The sequence below is a fragment of the Lolium rigidum genome, chromosome 5 (genome assembly GCF_022539505.1).
Source record: "Lolium rigidum isolate FL_2022 chromosome 5, APGP_CSIRO_Lrig_0.1, whole genome shotgun sequence".
NCBI classification, from domain to species: Eukaryota; Viridiplantae; Streptophyta; class Magnoliopsida; order Poales; family Poaceae; genus Lolium; species Lolium rigidum.
The window spans coordinates 238,959,210-238,981,537 of record NC_061512.1 but is presented as its reverse complement, the minus strand read 5'-3'; the positions used below and the strand labels follow the sequence as shown (position 1 = coordinate 238,981,537).

General features: G+C 46.3%; 1 protein-coding gene across 1 annotated transcript; it reads left to right on the top strand.

Annotated features, from left to right (window-relative positions):
• Positions 1 to 16,890: 16,890 nt before the first annotated feature.
• Positions 16,891 to 19,305, top strand: LOC124657311 (cysteine-rich receptor-like protein kinase 27). Its single transcript, XM_047195883.1, has 4 exons — positions 16,891 to 17,002; positions 17,086 to 17,308; positions 17,440 to 17,563; positions 18,922 to 19,305. The coding sequence occupies exons 1-4, from the start codon at positions 16,891 to 16,893 to the stop codon at positions 19,303 to 19,305; spliced, it is 843 nt and encodes a 280-aa protein (XP_047051839.1).
• The last annotated feature ends 3,023 nt before the right edge of the window (positions 19,306 to 22,328 follow it).

The following is a 22,328-nucleotide window of genomic DNA, read 5'->3' as shown; positions in this document are numbered from 1 at the left end:
CAGGCAAATGAACATACCCATCAAACGATGGTCCCAGACATTGCATTACCAAGAAGTTATCGATTACATCCAACCTCATCTCCTGGAGGCACACAATGCTTACTCTAAGACTAGCAAATGAACTCACGCACCGCATCTCTCTTGGCTGGATCGTTCAGACCTCTGACGTTCTAGCACAGAATCTCGAAAGTACAATCCATGGATCTAATCTAAAACTCTCTCCAAGCTCCTGCGTCCTACTGCGCCGGCACTGCCACCCTGCAGTGCACCTCTCTCTCTAAGCTCGTGGGGATCTCCTTGCCAAAGATGGCAGCATCACTCTCGGGTGTGTGTCATGGATCGGGGAGTTGAAGAACTCCTTGAAGCGCCTGAGATCATCCTCACCTACCGAGAGGTTCTCCGGGCAAAAGCCCAACGCTTTGAGCAACGAGCTCTCCGCCGCGGATGCCATCTTGACTTACGTGCCGGCCAGCGCTGCCGCCGATCTTCTCTTCACCTGTTTTGGAGTGAATGGCTCCGCGTCCGCCCTGAGCCATGTAGCCTTCTCATACTCATTTAGAAGACGAGGAGCTAGGGTTTTGAGAAGGGAGGAGCAAAAGTTCTTGACGCGAGCAAGTTCTAGCTTCTCCTTCTCCCTCTCACCAGCCAGTCCCTCCCGATCCTCCTCATGCTGGCCCTCCACCGAAACCTGCTCCTGTTCAAGCTGTTGGGCCAGCCTTCTAGGCACCATCTGCATCTGACTGTTTGGGCCCGTATAAGACCTCTGGGTCCCACTGCCTGCCAAGGGGCTGCTCGACCCAGGCGACTCCAACGGAACACCTCGCGTCGAACCCTGCTCCGACACGCTGATAGGCACGTAACCTTCGGCATGTGACACGAACTCCTCCTCTCCCGCGCAAACGCCGTCCAAACCGGTGCGTGTCACGCACACCTCTTTTCCCGCGTAGGTGCCGTCCAAATCGGTGGATAGGGGGCGCTCAGAAGGCCCCACTGACGAGCCAGCAGGGGACGCCTCCGATTGGCTCTGCACCTCTGTCTGCCCCTCCCCCCCAACTCTGCGGTCTCAGGGACGATCAGCTCGGGATCAGCGATCGGCAACGTATCCGGCGCATCTTCCCACTGCACCTGGTCGGTGATGGCGTGTAACTCACACGTTCGTTGGGAACCCCAAGAGGAAGGTATGATGCGCACAGCAGCAAGTTTTCCCTCAGAAAGAAACCAAGGTTTATCGAACCAGGAGGAGCCAAGAAGCACGTTGAAGGTTGATGGCGGCGGGATGTAGTGCGGCGCAACACCAGGGATTCCGGCGCCAACGTGGAACCTGCACAACACAACCAAAGTACTTTGCCCCAACGAAACAGATGAGGTTGTCAATCTCACCGGCTTGCTGTAACAAAGGATTAACCGTATTGTGTGGAAGATGATTGTTTGCGAGAAAACGGTAGAACAAGTATTGCGATAGATTGTATTTCGAGTAAAGTGAATTGGACCGGGGTTCACGAGTTCACTAGAGGTGTCTCTCCCATAAGACAAACAGCATGTTGGGTGAACAAATTACGAGTTGGGCAATTGACAAATAAAGAGGGCATGACCATGCACATACATATCATGATGAGTATAGTGAGATTTAATTGGGCATTACGACAAAGTACATAGACCGCCATCCAAGCTGCATCTATGCCTAAAAAGTCCACCTTCGAGGTTATCATCCGAACCCCTCCGGTATTAAGTTGCAAAGCAACGAGACAATTGCATTAAGTATGGTGCGTAATGTAATCAACAACTACATCCTTAGACATAGCATCAATGTTTTATCCCTAGTGGCAACGAGCACAACACAACCTTAGAACTTTCATCGTCACCGTCCCGGTGTCAATGCGAGCATGAACCCACTATCGAGCATAAGTACTCCCTCTTGGAGTTACAAGCATCTACTTGGCCGAGCATCTACTAGTAACGGAAAGCATGCAAGATCATAAACAACACGTAGATATAACTTTGATAATCAACATAACAAGTATTCTCTATTCATCGGATCCCAACAAACGCAACATATAGAATTACGGATAGATGATCTTGATCATGTTAGGCAGCTCACAAGATCCGACAATGATAGCACAATGGGGAGAAGACAACCATCTAGCTACTGCTATGGACCCATAGTCCAGGGGTAGACTACTCACACATCACACCGGAGGCGACCATGGCGGCGTAGAGTCCTCCGGGAGATGATTCCCCTCTCCGGCGAGGGTGCGGGAGGCGATCTCTGGATCCCCGAGATGGGATCGGCGTTGGCGGCGTCTCTGGAAGGTTTTCCGTATCGTGGCTCTCGGTACTGGGGGTTTCTTCACGGAGGCTTTAAGTAGGCGGAAGGGTAAGTCAAGAGGCGGCACAGGGGCCCCAGACCACAGGCCGGCGCGGCCAGGGGGTGGGCCGCGCCGCCCTAGGGTTTGGGCACCCTGTGGCCCCACTTCGTTTCGTCTTCGGACTTCTGGAAGCTTCGTGGAAAAATAGGCCCCTGGGCTTTGATTTCGTCCAATTCCGAGAATATTTCCTTACTAGGATTTACTGAAACCAAAAACAGCAGAACGACAAGCGGCACTTCGGCATCTTGTTAATAGGTTAGTTCCGGAAAATGCACGAATATGACATAAAGTGTGCATAAAACATGTAGATAACATCAATAATGTGGCATGGAACATAAGAAATTATCGATACGTCGGAGACGTATCAGCATCCCCAAGCTTAGTTATGCTCGTCCCGAGCGAGGTAAAACGATAACACAGATAATTTCTGGAGTGACATGCCATCATAATCTGGATCATACTATTTTTAAAGCATATGTAGTGAATGCAGCGATCAAAACAATGTATATGACATGAGTAAACAAGTGAATCATAAAGCAAAGACTTTTCATGAATAGCACTTCAAGACAAGCATCAATTAAGTCTTGCATAAGAGTTAACTCATAAAGCAATAATTCAAAGTAAAAGCATTGAAGCAACACAAAAGAAGATTAAGTTTCAGCGGTTGCTTTCAACTTGTAACATGTATATCTCATGGATATTGTCAACATAGAGTAATATAATAAGTGCAATAAGCAAGTATGTAGGAATCAATGCACGAGTTCACACAAGTGTTTGCTTCTTGAGATGGAGAGAAATAGGTGAACTGACTCAACATTGAAAGTAAAAGAATGGTCCTCCATAGAGGAAAAGCATCGATTGCTATATTTGTGTTAGAGCTTTGATTTTGAAAACATGAAACAATTTTATCAACGGTAGTAATAAAGCATATGCATCATGTAAATTATATCTTATAAGTTGCAAGCCTCATGCATAGTGTACTAATAGTGCCCGCACCTTGTCCTAATTAGCTTGGACTACCGGATCATCACAATGCACATGTTTTTACCAAGTGTCACAAAGGGGTACCTCTATGCCGCCTGTACAAAGGTCTAAGGAGAAAGCTCGCATTGGATTTCTCGCTATTGATTATTCTTCAACTTAGACATCCATACCGGGACAACATAGACAACGAGATAATGGACTCCTCTTTTATGCATAAGCATGTAACAACAATTAATAATTTTCTCATTTGAGATTGAGGATATATGTCCAAAACTGAAACTTCCACCATGGATCATGGCTTTAGTTAGCGGCCCAATGTTCTTCTCTAACATTATGCATGCTTAACCATAAGGTGGTAGATCTCTCTTACTTCGGACAAGACGGACATGCATAGCAACTCACATGAAATTCAACAATGAATAGTTGATGGCGTCCCCAGTGAACATGGTTATCGCACAACAAGCAACTTAATAAGAGATAAAGTGCATAATTACATATTCAATACCACAATAGTTTTTAGGGATTTCTATTTTCGTGCCCTCGGTTCCTTAGTTGTACTCAGTTTTCCCCAGCCCCTTAGTTTTTCCTCACTTTTCCCCAAGTCCTTGTTTGAAACCCGCAGAAGGCAGCTCAGACGGCAGGATTCCCGTTAAGTTGACCGCTCCGTTCGACGTGTGGGGCCGCGTCGTGTGGGCCCGCGTCGCGTGGGGGCTGGTAGAAAGGGACCGCGTGGGACAGGACGAGATTGCGTTTGGTTGCACGTGAGCGAGGAGCTGGGTTTTGTCTCTCTCGGCCATTGGCATTACCCTTTTAAGAGTACCTTTTACGCCTCCTTCTCTCTGCCTTTTTTCACATAATTAGTATCAAATCTAGAGAAGCTTGCATTTCTGTCTTTCTTCAATTATTATTTGTGCCTTTTGGCCCTGGTTGTTTTCCCAATATGGCAGCAAATCTAGTAGGGAGCCCAATCTAGTACTCCATCCGGTCCATATGTATGTAGTTAAATCTAGAAGCAAATCTACGGGGAATGTACGATAAATTCACAAGGTCATATAGTAGAATAGGGATAGATAATATAGATAATAAGCTGCATTCAGCAGCCAAACATAGTAGGGTTCGAGGTTCTTCACAGCAGTACGAGCACCATCATACTAACAACATAACAACGAGGGATCCCTAACTAACAACAAAGGGATCCCAACAACAAAATGGAGGAGGCAGCAGCGGCACACGTCCGGGACTCCGCCTACCCCATCCGCCTCTGCCTCCACTTGTTGCTCCCCTTGGGAGCCTTGGGCTTGAGCGGAGGCATGCGCCCGCCGGAGATCTCCACCCGCCGGATGCTGCGGAGGTGCATGCCGAGCGCCAAGTGCTTGGCGCGGAAGGAGTTGGGGTTCACCGACGCGCCGACCTTGGGGTTGGTGTGGCCGATGTTCTCGGCATGCGTGAGGACGCGGTTGAAGTCGGTGCCGCCGAGCCTCCTAGTGCGAAGGGGCACCTGTAGACACCCTTGGCGACGTCGAGGTAGGAGACATGCTGGCCGACCTGCGGCCTCCGCAGCGACTGGCGAGTCTTGACGTCATGGTGCTCGTCGTCGCTGCCGACGTCGCTGCCGGACGAGCTGATCCATATCAAACGGGAATTTATTAGTGAATGAGTTGCAAACGTGCATGATAACAAAGTTAGGAAAAACAGAGGCAGCCTCGGTTAGAGTGGACACGATTATATGTCTACGGGGACGGTGTAAGCGAACCAAAGCTCATGCACAACGATTTGTACACGAAATGGTTCGCTGAACCCTCCCTGTAAAAATCTGTGCCCACCGATTCATCATAGGCAAAGAAACAGATTCCGGATCTGAACTTGAACACATTCCGGATTATTTGCAAAATTAAACGGTTGATATCTTTTGATTCGTGCATAAAATAACTGATTGAGATCCTATGATTACTTGCATAAATTAACTGATTGAGATCCCATTATTACTTGCATAAATTAACCGAACGGCCGAAACCCAAATCTTGAACGAAATCAAGGAGGGATCAAAGCAAAATAGAATAAAATCGGCGCAAATATTAGCCCAATACTCATCCATCCACAGATCCATCTACACCAGCACAAATAGGGTTCAAAAAGGAATGGGGAACAAAAAAGGAAGCAAACCGTAGTTATTACCTCGTTCCATGGGTCCTCTATGGAGGTGTCGTAGCGGTTCGGGGGCGGGACGTACGGCACCGGCTCGTAGGGGTCCCATCCCGGTGGGATCTGACCGCGACCGGCGGTAGCAGCCTCCGATGCACCGGCGGAGGCGGCGGCGACGTCCGTTGAGGGGACGGCGGCGACGTCCGTTGAGGGACGGCGTCGAAGAGGGAGGCGTCGCGCTTGGAGCCGACGGCGCCGTGGACGATGGGATTGGCATTCTCCTTGTCCATCTCGCCGGCGAGAGGAGAGGGAGAGGGAGAGGGTTTTTTGCTTTGGAGAAGATGATGGGACGTGAGAGAGGCGGCGTTGCGTAGGCGAGTGAGAGTGACAGAGATAGTGGGAGGAGGCGTCTATAAAGGCTAGTGGTGGTTAATGCGACCCGCGTCCTACGCGTCCACCGCCGCACGTCCGCACGTCTTGGACTTCCGCAATGCGCCACGCGTCCACGATTGCACGTCTTCGACTTCGCACCGCGACCGGCGTCTACGCGTCAAATATTGCACGTCTTTCATTTCTCGCACCGCAACACGCGTCCTCGAGTCTAACCCCGAAAATTTAGATATACTCGGTTATAACCTCGAGCATTATACTAGCATTTTTTGTGTGCTCAGTTTTCCCCTTGAGTGCTAGTACTGGCTAGTGCAATATGCTCGGCTTTACCCTCAAGTAGCTGGTCAACGGACAGTCAACAAATGGGATTAACTAGTTAAATGAGTCATTTAATGTGCAAAAAATTCCGAAAAATAGTGGCACATACTCATGGAGTCTTTACCACAAATTTCCAGTTCTCAAAACATAGATAAGTCATAGATAAATCAAGTTTTACCACAAATTGCCACTTCTCAAAGGCCTTCTCAAATCACCTAGTAGCTATGAAGGTGCATGGTTTTCCACAATAAGCCCTTCCCAAAACAGACTTTCCCCAAAACATACTTTGTCTAAATGAGGCCACAATTCTCACACTCATGTATATTTGTATTGCAAATAGTTTGAGATAGGCCAAGATGGGTTTTATTCTACAAAACACGCATTTTTCATTTTTTAAATCTCATATTTGAATCCCTTAGTCTCGTTTATTACATAGGTGCCCTTGGTTTCTTGATACTACTCGGTTTTGCCCTCTCCCTCCACAAATTCTCTCACACGTGCAACATTGCCCTGATTGGTCTAGCCCATGTCACGCGGATCGTGCCCGCCGACCGTTGATCGTATGATCTAACGGGCAGGATAACCCCTCCCTCTCTCCGTCGGCGGTTACCTTCCACTCTCTAAGTTTGCTAAATGGCGGTTTTCCGTATTTATTTTCACGCGCTAAAAATTATAAACTCTTTTAGGCATTACTTTTCACGCAAAAAATGATAAACCATCACCGATTTGTTGTAGCCATAAATTTTCACGCAAAAAATGATAAACCGTCACCGATTTGTTGTAGCCATTAATTTTCACGAAAATCCCAAATGATAAACCATCACCGATTTGTTGTAGCCATTACTTTTCACGCAAAAAATGATAGACCATCACCGATTTCTTGTAGCCATTACTATTCACGGTAAAAATGATAAACGAACCAATCTATCTATCTCTCGTATTTGAAGTTTGGAAGGGTTCACCATCTAGTTATGTTAACTTTCGAGGTTTTGATCCGAAAACAAATGGGTATTATAAAGGGAAATAAAAGTTCAAAAAATGTAAAAACGAAACAATCTACCTATCTTTGTATAGAAGATCGTCCGTATGATTTTTGAGGTCATTTAGAGAAGGTAGAAAAAAATCCCTTTTGAGAAGGTCGAAAAAACCTAACTTGTTACAAAAGCTGGTTTCGAGTGAGACCTAACCAAATTTGGCATACATTATGCCATATCTATAACAACAAGGAATATCTAAAAGGGAAAGTTTCACAAAATTTGAAATTTATGGCGAAAATGATGCCATACATGATGTTGTTTTTCGAGGTTTTGACCTGAAAATCAATTGGATATTATAAAGGGAAATAAAAAGTTCAAAAAATATAAAAACGAAACAATCTATCTATCTATGTATAGAAGATCAGTCTGTATGAAATTTGAGGTCATTTAGAGGAGGTAGAATAAATCACCTTGTTAGAAAAGCTGGTTTCGATGAGACGAAACGGCATGCGTTTAAGCAAAGTGATTTTTTCGAACATCTCCAAATGATCCCAAATTTGCCATACATGATGCCATACGTGTAACAACAAGGAACCCTATCTAAAAAGTGTCAAAAAAGTTTGCCCAACCGTATAGCTCTATCAAAAAGAACCTCACCATGGCGCTAGTATAATTTTGGGCTTACTTACAAACTTTCGTTACCTAACCTTCAACACGAAACTTGTTTCAAATCACTTTTGGCGTACAAGAAACAAATCCCTCCTTGATTCGAGCACCACAGCCTCCAAACTTTGCCGATGCCGATATCGGCATGGTCAGAACGGCTATGCTCGACGCCACTGCTAGGTCACCGTCGGGATGCACCCTCAATCCCGTCCCCTCATTCGATCACTGACACACCAGAGATACCACCGAGGCCAATGCTGAACGTATATGCTGATGCCAATGCCGAACATGCATCCACGCCGATGTGGGCACGGCCACGCCGCCCCGCTATGTTGGACGCCACAGACCACCGCGAGGTCTTTCCCTTCGCCACCACACTCTTCTAGCACCCATCTATACACGCCGGAAAGGAGAGACACTAGTTTTCTCTACATTGCTCGCGTTCGTGTCGGACACGGTCGATCAAAGTTTTGAGGTAGTCGTCGATGTCGTTGACCATTTCTTCTCTTCTTTGCATGGTTAAACGCGTCTAGTTCATATCTATCTAATGCGTCCGGTCTCGCCTCATGCGGTTCTTTGTGGACGTCGATCTCATCTCGGCACTCCGCAGTCCACCTCCTCCGTGCCATCGCTCGTAGAGCTCCGTTTAAAAATCTAATCCTACCCGTGTATTGCCCCTTGTATCAGCGCCATGGCCCCACTTGTCATTTGATATAGCGAAGCCCCACTCGTTCGCGTTTTGGTCGGGGATACGGCGATGCTTACGGTCAAACAAAGATGGATGGTCTAACGTGTCTTTGCGGGCTCTACGTGGCCCCACTAGTCAGAAGATAACGGTCAACCGTCGGGCAACCGGGCGTTACATCACGTGTGATGGTTTCAGACAAACGCTTGGGTAAAACTGAGGAAAAACTAAGGAGCTGGGGAAAACTGAGCACAACTAAGGAACCGAGGGCACGAAAATAGAAATCCCTAGTTTTTAAGCTATTTGTCCCATGAGCTATATATTGCAAAGGTGAATGATGGAATTTTAAAGGTAGCACTCAAGCAATTTACTTTGGAATGGCGGAAAATACCATGTAGTAGGTAGGTATGGTGGACACAAATGGCATAGTGGTTGGCTCAAGTATTTTGGATGCATGAGAAGTATTCCCTCTCGATACAAGGTTTAGGCTAGCAAGGCTTATTTGAAACAAACACAAGGATGAACCGGTGCAGCAAAACTCACATAAAAGACATATTGAAAACATTATAAGACTCTACACCATCTTCCTTGTTGTTCAAACTCAATACTAAAAATTATCTAGACCTTAGAGAAACCAAATATGCAAACCAAATTTTAGCATGCTCTATGTATTTCTTCATTAATGGGTGCAAAGCATATGATGCAAGAGCTTAATCATGAGCACAACAATTGCCAAGTATCACATTACCCAAGACATTAATAGCAATTACTACATGTATCATTTTCCAATTCCAACCATATAACAATTTAACGAAGGAGAAACTTCGCCATGAATACTATGAGTAGAAACCAAGGACATACTTGTCCATATGCTACAGCGGAGCGTGTCTCTCTCCCATAAAGTGAATGCTAGGATCCATTTTATTCAAACAAAACAAAAACAAAAACAAACCGACGCTCCAAGCAAAAGCACATAAGATGTGATGGAATAAAAATATAGTTTCGGGGAGGAACCCGATAATGTTGTCGATGAAGAAGGGGATGCCTTGGGCATCCCCAAGCTTAGACGCTTGAGTCTTCTTAATATATGCAGGGGTGAACCACCGGGGCATCCCCAAGCTTAGAGCTTTCACTCTCCTTGATCATGTTGCATCATACTCCTCTCTTGATCCTTGAAAACTTCCTCCACACCAAACTCGAAACAACTCATTAGAGGGTTAGTGCACAATAAAAATTAACATATTCAAAGGTGACACAATCATTCTTAACACTTCTGGACATTGCATAATGCTACTGGATATTAGTGGATCAAAGAAATTCATCCAACATAGCAAAAGAGGCAATGCGAAATAAAAGGCAGAATCTGTCAAAACAGAACAGTTCGTATTGACGAATTTTAAAATGGCACCAGACTTGCTCAAATGAAAATGCTCAAATTGAATGAAAGTTGCGTACATATCTGAGGATCATGCACGTAAATTGGCTTAATTTTCTGAGCTACCTACATGGAGGTAGACCCAGATTCGTGACAGCAAAGAAATCTGGAACTGTGCAGTAATCCAAATCTAGTACTTACTTTTCTATCAACGGCTTAACTTGGCACAACAAAACACAAAACTAAGATAAGGAGAGGTTGCTACAGTAGTAAACAACTTCCAAGACACAAAATAAAAACAAAGTACTGTAGGTAAAAAACATGGGTTGCCTCCCATAAGCGCTTTTTTTAACGCCTTTCAGCTAGGCGCAGAAAGTGTGTATCAAGTATCGTCGAGAGACGGTGCATTCTCAGCGGGGTGTGGAGTTTTCTCAACCAGGCATAGTATATTAGATACATAAGTTTTAGCATCTCCCTTTTCATTAGTCTTAGGTGTGCTACTCTCATCAAACAAATTTTCAGGAACAAGCCAAGCATAGTTATTTTCTAGTGCATCATTCATAGCTAAGAGTTTACATGGTATTGGTGCTTTGATCTCCCCACCATCATCAATATTATTAGTGTATCTTATTCTATCCATGTCCATCTTTTCAAGGAGACTAACAAAATTAGTATGAGAACCAAGCATATTAAATTTAGCAAAGATCTTTCTAGCTTCTCTTGCTAGACCACCAAATTCTCTAAGAAGGGTTTCTAAAACAAAATCTTTCTTTTCCCCTTCTTCCATATCACCAAGTGTGAGAAACATGTGTTGGATTATAGGATTAAGATTAACAAATTTAGTTTCCAACAGAGCGAACTAAATGCGCAGCAGCAATTTCATAAGTAGGCGCAAGGTCTACCAAGTGTCTATCTTCAAAACTTTCAATGGTACTAACATGATTGAAAAATTCTTCTATATTATTTCTCCCAACTATAGACCCACGTCCTACCGGTATGTCTTTTGTGGTAAAATTAAAAGGAAACATGATGAGTAAAGTAAATGCAAGTAACTAATTTTTTTTGTGTTTTTGATATAGCAAACAAGATAGCAAGTAAAGTAAAACTAGCAACTAATTTTTTTGTATTTTGATTTAGTGCAGCAAACAAAGTAGTAAATAAAACTAAGCAAGACAAAAACAAAGTAAAGAGATTGAGAAGTGGAGACTCCCCTTGCAGCGTGTCTTGATCTCCCCGGCAACGGCGCCAGAAAATATGCTTGATGGCGTGTAACTCACACGTTCGTTGGGAACCCCAAGAGGAAGGTATGATGCGCACAGCAGCAAGTTTTCCCTCGGAAAGAAACCAAGGTTTATCGAACCGGGAGGAGCCAAGAAGCACGTTGAAGGTTGATGGCGGCGGGATGTAGTGCGGCGCAACACCGGGGATTCCGGCGCCAACGTGGAACCTGCACAACACAACCAAAGTACTTTGCCCCAACGAAACGGTGAGGTTGTCAATCTCACCGGCTTGCTCGTAACAAAGGATTAACCGTATTGTGTGGAAGATGATTGTTTGCAGAAAACGAGTAGAACAAGTATTGCAGTAGATTGTATTTCGAGTAAAGAGAATTGGACCGGGGTCCACAGTTCACTAGAGGTGTCTCTCCCATAAGACAAACAGCATGTTGGGTGAACAAATTACGGTTGGGCAATTGACAAATAAAGAGGGCATGACCATGCACATACATATCATGATGAGTATAGTGAGATTTAATTGGGCATTACGACAAAGTACATAGACCGCCATCCAAGCTGCATCTATGCCTAAAAAGTCCACCTTCGGGTTATCATCCGAACCCCCTCCGAGTATTAAGTTGCAAAGCAACGAGACAATTGCATTAAGTATGGTGCGTAATGTAATCAACAACTACATCCTTAGACATAGCATCAATGTTTTATCCCTAGTGGCAACAGCACAACACAACCTTAGAACTTTACGTCACTTGTCCCGGTGTCAATGCGGGCATGAACCCACTATCGAGCATAAGTACTCCCTCTTGGAGTTACAAGCATCTACTTGGCCGAGCATCTACTAGTAACGGAAAGCATGCAAGATCATAAACAACACGTAGATATAACTTTGATAATCAACATAACAAGTATTCTCTATTCATCGGATCCCAACAAACGCAACATATAGAATTACAGATAGATAATCTTGATCATGTTAGGCAGCTCACAAGATCCGACAATGATAGCACAATGGGGAGAAGACAACCATCTAGCTACTGCTATGGACCCATAGTCCAGGGGTAGACTACTCACACATCACACCGGAGGCGACCATGGTGGCGTAGAGTCCTCCGGGAGATGATTCCCCTCTCCGGCAGGGTGCCGGAGGCGATCTCCTGGATCCCCCGAGATGGGATCGGCGTTGGCGGCGTCTCTGGAAGGTTTTCCGTATCGTGGCTCTCGGTACTGGGGGTTTCGTCACGGAGGCTTTAAGTAGGCGGAAGGGTAAGTCAAGAGGCGGCACAGGGGCCCCAGACCACAGGCCGATGCGGCCAGGGGGGTGGGCCGCGCCGCCCTAGGGTTTGGACGCCCTGTGGCCCCACTTCGTTTCGTCTTCGGACTTCTGGAAGCTTCGTGGAAAAATAGGCCCCTGGGCTTTGATTTCGTCCAATTCCGAGAATATTTCCTTACTAGGATTTCTGAAACCAAAAATAGCAGAAAACAAGCAATCGGCACTTCGGCATCTTGTTAATAGGTTAGTTCCAGAAAATGCACGAATATGACATAAAGTGTGCATAAAACATGTAGATAACATCAATAATGTGGCATGGAACATAAGAAATTATCGATACGTCGGAGACGTATCAGTCGGCAGCGTGTCCCGCCTCCAAAACGAGAGGCTCTCGAACTGCCAAGCGCTTCGCTCCCAACGGCTCCAACACCTCAACCACGACTGGTCCAACCCACTTTTCTTTCCCTTCTCTCTGACCAAAGGCGGTCGCCTCTGCTACTGTCTCCGCAGCTTTACCTGCCAAGGTCTGCCGTTGCTTTGTCTCGACGCAGTGCGTTTGAATGGTCAAGGGCGTCGGACTGTTCACACCTGGCAGGGCCCCCCTCTTCTCTGGCTCCGGCGCCGCCGCATGCACAGCAAGTCCGCGGCGACGATCCGGATCATCGCACGGCCGGGCAGCACCGCCACCACCTCCTGGGCCTCGACGACGATCAGGAACCAGGCGCGACCAAGCCAGGTTGTGCCAGGCCCTCTGAGGACCAGCGCTCTGCCCCCGCCGCCGCCGCCATCAGGCCCTCCGTCTCCAAGGTCCCTGGACCCCGCCGGCCCACGACCCAGCGATCCATGTGCCCGGACCTGAAACTCCTCGATCACTTCCTCCACCCTCACGACATGAACAAGGACGCTGTACTGGAGGATTTTGATCTGTCCGGCAACGTTCGTCACCGCCGCCGTACTGGCTGGAGTTGGGCGCGCCCCCTTTCCCGACATTGGCTCCGGGATCGCCAACCTCCTAGCCACCGGTATCGCTTCCAAATCCGAAGTCCAAGCAGAGAGCTTGAAGAGGGATCCATCGAGATTGCAAGAATTTCACTCGTGGCTCGCCGGCGCCCATGTCTTCCGTATAAGAGCATCTCCAGTCGCGTCCCCCAAACCGTCCCCCAAAGGGATTTGGGGCGCGCCGGACAAAAAAAGAGTTCCAGCCGCGTCCCCCAAAGCCCATTTTTGTCCGGCGCGGCCCGATACGGTGTCCGGCGCCCCGAGCCCGTCCCCGTCCCACAGGGGACGCTCCGGGGACGCCGGACACAATGAAATGAGAGGCGAGGAGGCGCGGGGCCGACGCGTCAGCGGCACAGTTAATTTTAACCTAACCGTCGCCTACCTCGCGACGGAAGTTATTCGCGCGCAGCGGCATCTTTGCCTTAATGGCGACGGAGGGGCGGGCGAGACGTCTCGTCGGTCGCTGCGCAGCCTCCACGCGTCGCCGGCGTTCGCACGCCACCGCCCGTTCCCGCGCGATCTTCCCGCCTCTTCTCGTCCGTTCCCGCGCTTTCTTCCCGACGCCGGCGTCTATAAAGGTCTCCCGGCTCATCAATGGTAGCCACCACACCCCGCCGGCAACAAACACAACCCTCGTCGCTCCACGGCCGTCTCCTCCATCACCGGTGGCAATGGCGAACCGCCCCGGCGATGGCCACTTCCCTCCACCGCCGTCTCCTCCATTGACGAGCCGGCGGCGGCGTGCGGCACTCGAGGAGGCACTCGAGGAGGAGGCCCGCCGGCGGCGTGAGGCGCGGCGGGCGGCGGATCTAGCGGCGTTCTCCGCCCCTGCCTCCGCGGCCGAGGAGGCCGCGGCGGCAGCGGCGTGGCAGGAGCGGCGGTGCGACACCGTTGCGGCGTTCGACGCCTCGACGGGACAAGAGGCGCGACGGCGCCGGTACCGGGAGGAGATGGAGCAGCGATGGGGTGACGAGCGCCGGCGCCGGCGCGATGAGCGGCGGCGCTGTTCCGTGAACGGCGTGACTCGATCGAGCGCCGGCGGCGTGAGTCGATCGAGCTCCGACGGCGAGCGACGGCGGAGGAGCGTCGGCAGCGGGAGGCGGCGCTTACGGCGCTATGGGGGAGGCGGGCGGAGCAGTTGGCGGCGGCCGACGCGTTTGCGGCGGCGATGATGGAGGCGCCAACAGATGTGGAGGAGGAGGCGCCAATGGAGGAGGAGGAGGCCGAGGCGGAGGAGACCGAGGTGGAGGACGACGACGAGTTCGACTGGTCCGACGACGACGCCCCGCACCCGGACGAGACGGCCGATCAGCAACGCGCCCTCGTCGAGTCCTCCGAGTCGGAGAAGAAGCTCCAGGACGACGCCCGTGCCCTCGAAGAGGCGCATATTCGTCGCGCCATCGAGCTCTCCCTCCAGGCGGCGCAGCGAGGGGACGGCGGAGGACGCGCGGCGGGAGCGGCACCGTCCGGCCACCGCCGAACGCAAGGAGAGGAGGCGCGCGCAGGAGGAGCTGCGGCGTAGGGGAGGCGACGACGGGGCGGGGCCGTCGAACGCGCCGCCGGGCGGTCGGTAGTCTAGGTTTAGATGAAATCTAGCCGTTTTCATTCAAACTTTGTAATATATAATCAAAATTGAATGAAAACCTTTATTTTCGTGCACAAATATTCATTTGGGGGCGGCGTTTGGGGACGCGGCTGGGGAGCGACGTCCCCCAAACGCGGCACGAACAAAACACGTCCCCAAACGCTCGATCCGGCGCGGTTTGGGGGACGGTTTGGGGGACGCGACTGGAGATGCTCTAAGCTTCGATGTGCTGCAGGCCACTGATCCCTGGAAGGAGGCGAGTTAAACAGTAGCTGCTATACCAGTTTGTCAGGTTCAGTTGACAGCGACATGTCCTTGAGCAGGCGTCAGACTTGCAAGTATTGGGCGATTTCGTGTATGCCCAGGATTGTGGATGTCCGGTGCCCAGTGGTGCATTGTCAGGCCCTCGGCGATAGTCCTTTGCTTGCAGGGTCCTCTTGGGATGCACCGTACGTGCGCAATCTCGCTATCCGTGCGGTCAAGTCATTGCCATCTCAGTAAGGTTTCAGTAGTGTCGGTAAGGTTTCAGTTTCACACATACGGACTCGGATAAAAATTCGGCTTTATGAACATCTTGAGCAGCGCCATATACTTGAAGAACCCACTCAAAACCATCTAGCTTAGATCTAATATGAAGTTTGACACAAAAATCTCCATTATCCACTTTCTTAACCGAGAGAGTTTGAGTGTTAATTCCCACAAGAATCCCTCCCGATCGGCCATGAGGTGGAAGACAAAATCACGCAAATTCACGACCCGCTGCCAAACTAGATAAAAAGCTCAACTGAAGTTTGATCTCCCTGTTTCCAAAAGGGCGATAAAATTCAAACGGTGTTCCCTAATTGCCTCGGTAACAAACAGATGATTGCCCAGATCCCGAAACCCCTCACTATTCCATGTCATACCCCTTAAACCCTCCATCAGATTTTTTTGTTATCTTTTTTATTCTTAGTCTGTCACTTCTCTGAATTTTAGTCTTGTCATAAGACTTTTTTCCTATGTACACGTTTAGCTACAGTATGGGTGACCATATGGCCTGTGTGCATCTCAGTATTTTCATCAGAAAAATCATCTAAATCATCACATAAAATACAGGCTCGGCTGACCGCTAGACACAACGGTACGTTATCAGAGACTTCATTTGATTGCTTAGAGCTATTTCAAATGGTTCTGACTTCTGTATGCTGGTGTCTTAACTTCCAACCTTGTTCAATGCTCATGCCTAAGAATTTGCAACTGAGCTGCCTCTCGGCAATGCTGACTTGTAGTTCATGCTTTCACGATGCAGATTTATTAGTTAGTACCATCAACAAAATTAATAAAGTTTATTTTATTCTTTTCATGCTTCAATTAATTAACTAATATGAAGGAATAATTGAATCAAATATGAATGTCTGCCCTGTACTGTCGATGAACATTCTGTATTTAGGAAACAAATTAATTTATGATGGTATGCTAATGGATGTGCACGTTGTGATCAGGGTGAATATAGAATTTGAATCTAATGTCCTGGAGCATATGATACTTGACGTGAACGTGGAGCCAATAAATGTGTCATTAGCACTTTTACAGCACATCACGGAATATTTCGCTGTCACCAGAGTAATTGGCCAGGGTGGATTCGGAGTCGTTTACAAGGTAAACTTAAGTTGGAAAATTCACATCATAAAAGCTTTCTCACTGCAGACCTGAACTTGGTCCAAAATCTGTTGGTTCTGCTAACAAGACAACTTAAACAGGGGGATCTACAAAACGGGAGTGTTGCTGTTAAAAGGCTCTTAAACAGCCATACAATCGATGAGAAACTATTTTATTGCGAGGCTACTTCTATGATCAGTGTTAAGCACCAAAACATAGTACGTTTGCTAGGCTACTGTGCTAATACAGAGGGTAAAGCAATGGCAAATCCAAACCCGGAAGAAGCAATCAAGTTTATATTTGCCGAGATAAGAGAACGATTACTCTGTTTTGAGTATATCAAGAACGGAAGCCTCGACAGATATATTAAAGGTACAATAATGTAAACAACATATTGTAATTTATTTCATTATCTTTCTTTCTTCCTCACTTTTAGTCTTTTCTTTCTTATATAGATGAATTAAGGGGACTTGAATGGCACACACGGTACCAAATTATTAAAGGAATATGCAACGGCCTGGATTATCTTCACCATGAAAAGGGTATTATTCACAGAGATCTGAAACCTCCCAACATACTGGTTGATGATCTTATGGTACCAAAAATAACAGATTTTGGTATATCAAAACTCCTTGATGGAGCAACACACGCGGTCACTAGTAACTCTGCAATATCAATGTAAGCTTGCATACGGAGAGCGCACTTTTGCAAAGTCTACTTTAATTTATACCACAAATGATATAACTGTACAGCATGCTTTTTTCAACAAAAGGTTTTATGAAAATCAATTGTACATCGTGCTTATGTAGTGGATACACCGCTCCGGAATTCATACATCATGGTGTGGTGTCATTCAAGTCAGATATCTATAGTCTGGGAGTTATAATCATGGAGCTCGTGTCTGGACGTAAGGGCAACCCAGATATTAACAATGTAAGAATAACTGGACCCATATTTCAAACTTGTCTACTTTATTCTCTTTCCAAGTATTTTGCATAGCCACAATGTACCCTCACATCTAGTTTTATTTATATACTGGATTAATTTTTGACCTATATTACATGTTTATACTGAAATCAAATATTACTAGGTCTGGGACAAGATATATTGTGAGTGAACTTTTCACTAAAAGAAGTAGGCTATATTGGAGAGTCGTAACAAAAATTACATGTTACAAAAAAGTGTAGAATGTATCTGTATGAGTGTCTACAGGCATGATGCAAATTAAATAGTCATACGCATCGATTGATGTTTCAAAAAAAAAGATGCTAATTAAAAATATGGCTGTATACAATTTCGTCTTCTATCTTGTCGCGTACACTAAGTTTCGGCAAAGAGATAAATCCATCTACTACATTTCAGAGAATATGGTAGGCTAAATACAATTTTCATTATTTTTTGAAAATTGAACTATATAGAGTAAGTTCCATGTAGAACCACGACTTTTCAGGCATTAGGCATCACAGTGACATTGTGCCCAAATTGCACTCGGCAAATCTCACAATACTTGGCATTTATGCTGTTTCAGGTAGTAGGTTCAATAGTTTGCAGTAGCTGTTAATTTGGAGGTGTCTGTTTGCTTAAGTCTTGGCCCTACCGAACATGTAGATATCACCTGCCATATACTTTACCGGGTCTAACGGTTGGCGCAAGCCAAGGGGTAGAAGAAGTATCTACTTCTTTTTGAAATAGAGGACGAGATCCTGAGCATACGACTTTCTTTATTAGGAGAAGAAGTGTCTACTATCTTGAGTTATAATTCCATCTTACTATTACTGAAATAGTACTGCATGCATACTAGTATTTGAAAATTTACAGTATTGTAAAGTTCACTCGAGAAAAATTTCCATACTCAATATCCGGCGGATGCTGGTTTGCACAAGGGGCACACATTTTGTTTGGATCGAAGTATTGCAAACTCATTTTAAAAAATCTCTTTGTGACCGCTAGGTACTTAGAAGGTGGAGGAACAGGTGGAATAAATCATTGAAGTATCCACCATTGGGATACCAACAAGTAACCAAGTGTATTGAAATTGCGTCAAGATGCTTGTCAGACTCCCCAAATAAAAGACCATACGTAAGGGATATATTAAGTATGCTCAATTCAAATGAAATCACAGATGCTCAGATCAACAGTGCTGGTCAATCTCTAGTTTGCCCGGTAAGCTCGTACGCCCTAGAGCCTCATTTTTTTTTCTTTCAAAAAGGGGTATCCCAGTCTCTGCATCAAGCAGGCACTATTAGTTTAGAAAAATACTTATGTATGGAACTACGGATACATTTATGCAGATAAGACCTTACCCATGGGAGCTGCTAGAGTTTGACAAGCTCGAGCTGAATTTCCCCTTTGAGAAAAACAAGCAGATACCATGCTTACTTGAGTTAACCAACGTAACAGATGGTTACGCTGCCTTCCATATCCAAAAGGGAGGAATGCTGGAATACTTCGTAGAGCCTGACAAAGGTGTTGTGCCAGCAGGATCCAAGTGTAATGTCATTGTAACGCTGCAACCACGGAAGGCGGCGCCATGTGATACAATGTGCAAGGACGAGTTCATCGTGCGGTGCGCCGCTGTGAACCAGGGCATCACAGCTGAGTATATCCACGAAGACATGTTCAACAAGAAGTCAGGCAAGTTGGTCGATGAGGTGACGTTGACCGTTGTTATTTAGCGCTCCGCCATTACCTGATGAACCCGAATTTTTTTAGGTGTGCAGTTCTGGTAACATATTGTTTCTTTTTGTAATTCAAATATTATGATTAAGCGAAAGCTTCAGAGACTTACTCTATATTGTGACACCTCTTAAAGCAGAAGATGCACGAACTAGTCACTACAGGAAACAGCAATCTTTGCCCTGTACCGAAATTACACGACGAATGGCTAAAAACACTTGGTGACGACTTCACCGTGTACACCACTCGGTAAAATCGACACGGCGAAGATGCACTCGGAGAAGAATCTTTGCCAAGAATCTTCGCCATGTGCTTTTTTTTGCGTGCTCGGCAAAGACTCTTTTGACATGTGTCAAGCGTGGAGTGTGCTCCCCAGCGAAGTTTGCGTGGAGTGTGCTCCGCCAGTTGCTTTTCGGCAGCTGCTGTCTGGCAAACTTCGCCTAATTCTTCATAATTCTTTCCAGCTTTTCGGCAGCTTTTCGGGCAGATTCCGTAGAATCGTTTGAATCATTTTTGTGGCCCAATCTTGGGCTCTTTGGCTTATTAGGAATAAACTTGCCATAAAATCTATTAACCATCCAGCTGATATTATCTTCAAAACTTTGCTTTTTTGTTCAGCTTTGATCCCTTCTAGCGAAACCTCTAGACCGCCCATGTCTTCGGGTGGTGGTAAGCCCGCTCAAACGCCTCCACACATCGGTCGTGGCAAGTGATGGATGAGTCCCGGTAGGGGGGGGGGGACCCTTGGTGGCGTATGACGGAGGATATTGCTAATTTAAACGACGGAGGATATTGCTAATTTAAACGACGGAGTTTGGTTTATACAGCTCGTGAGAATGGAATATTGCCTGGCACTTGCCGACTTGTCGCCATGAGGCCGCTCTTTATTTATCCTGACAAACAAATAAAGTGATGAGCACTTGTGTGCTTGACTTTTGCCGTTGATGATACCCGTTGTACATGTAGACCACGGTCAAAACACTGACTTTTCAGAGCCTTGCCCTGCCCTATTATTCCTTTTCTTTCCAATTTCTTGTTAAAGGCTAAAGAAAATTATACCTATATATGTACTACCAAGTCGATCCGACGGCAAAGTCGTTGGAGATGCTGCAATCATCAGACACATATGCTTATATGTCTACTACTTTTTTGCGCGTGTGTTGTCAGCATTTTCATCACTTCCATTTTGAACAGATTAGTTTCTACACACGAGGTCAATCACATGCACACTACTCCCCGTTGAAAATTATACTTGTATGCCATTTCCTCGCAGTTTGATCCTAGACTAGATCTAGTCTAATGCTGTCAGCAACTACTGCGTCTGCAGGTTGCTCATAGCTCATTTGCTGCAAATGACGTATAATATGGTACGGATTTGTTTAGTTTTCTATTACATTTTGAGTTGGATCAGACCGATGTGTGAACACAGCAAGGCACTTTTTTGAGATCAACACAGCAAGATACTGCTAGTAGCGTAATGCATCAAGTAGAGCTCATGCCTCTATGTATTTTCGCTGCGGTAAATTGATTATTCCATGTACAGTGTCCGGTGGATCTTATGAAATTCGGTCCGGTCGGCTTTTGTGTTGTTGGTGTAGTTATAGGTTTATCTCTTGTAACCTATGATTTCTATTATTGGTGATGTTTGTTACTCGTGCGTTGGTTCTCTGGGACCTTGTCACGATGACTTTCCATATATCTACTATACTATAACAAGGTTCGCACCGTTTCAGTGAGAGAGTTGCAAGGATAGTGCAAGCCTTTGGCTTGCTCGTCTAATTGTAGTCGTCGCTAGGTGGTCCAATGAGTATATGCAAAAAAAAAATGTATGAGACCCATGGGTTGATGATTATCAAAAGATCAATAGACTTTTCGCAAAAAATGACCAACAATCTTTTAGGGTTAAGGTAATATTTATTTACACAAAGAAATATTTATGAAAAGCATGGTACTAGAACCACTAGTGGAAAACGGGGCTATAGGCCCGGTCCATTTGGGCCTTCAGTCCCGGTTCCCAAACCGGGACCAATTAGGCGGGACTAAAGGGTCCCCCTTTAGTCCCGGTTCAAAGTTGCACCGGGCCTAAAGGCCTCGCCACGTGGTGCGGCCAGGGAGCTCGCGGTGGATGGCCTTTAGTCCCGGTTCGTGTTACGAACCAGGCCTGGGGTTCTCGCCGCGCGCGAGAATTGCTATTTCTCCGCCGCGGCACAGGTTTAGGCTGTACCGGCGTTTCTCGCCGCGGCGAGAAACAGGACGTTTCTCTCGCCGCGGCAGAGTTTCAGCAATGCATATATATCATTCAAGAAACCACAAAAAATCGTCGTGAATATATATAGACATCGTCAACAGTACACGTAATGCATGCATATTTACAATATAAAGCTAGTCGGATCTCTTTACTAAATCTATTAGCTTCTACGAAGATCCTCAATCGTCACGAGCTGCCGATAGTGCTCTCCACCTGGGGTAATGGCCTCGGTAATAAAGAATGCCACGATTTCCTCTTGAATTGCTCGTATTTGATCCTCCGTTATGAGAGTGTCCCGCAGGCGTATCATCTATATTTAAAAAAGCAGATCAATATATGAATGGAACTCAATACAATAGATGGCGGAAATTCAATTCGGCTCCCGGGTGCATATGCTCCCTCTATCAAAAAATTATATTTCGAAATGTCGAAAAATTTTGACAAAAAATTCTACTTGTACATCTCCACAATATACATATGTTCGTCAAGTTTCGCGAGGAACCAACATGTTTTGTGGTCTGTGTAAAAAAGAGAAAATTTATCTCCTGAAAAGCCTTATTTTCAGCATTGAATTTTGTCTTTTTTACACACGTCACACGACAAGTCGGATTTTTATGAAACAACTTTGTGAGCGTGTAGCACGTGAAGATGTACGTTCGAATTTTTCGTTTCAATTTTTTGAAATTACAAAATGTATGCAACATGCATTTCAAAATAAAGGGAGCATATGCTCCCATGTGCCAAAACACCATTCCCAGTAGATGGTACTAATTA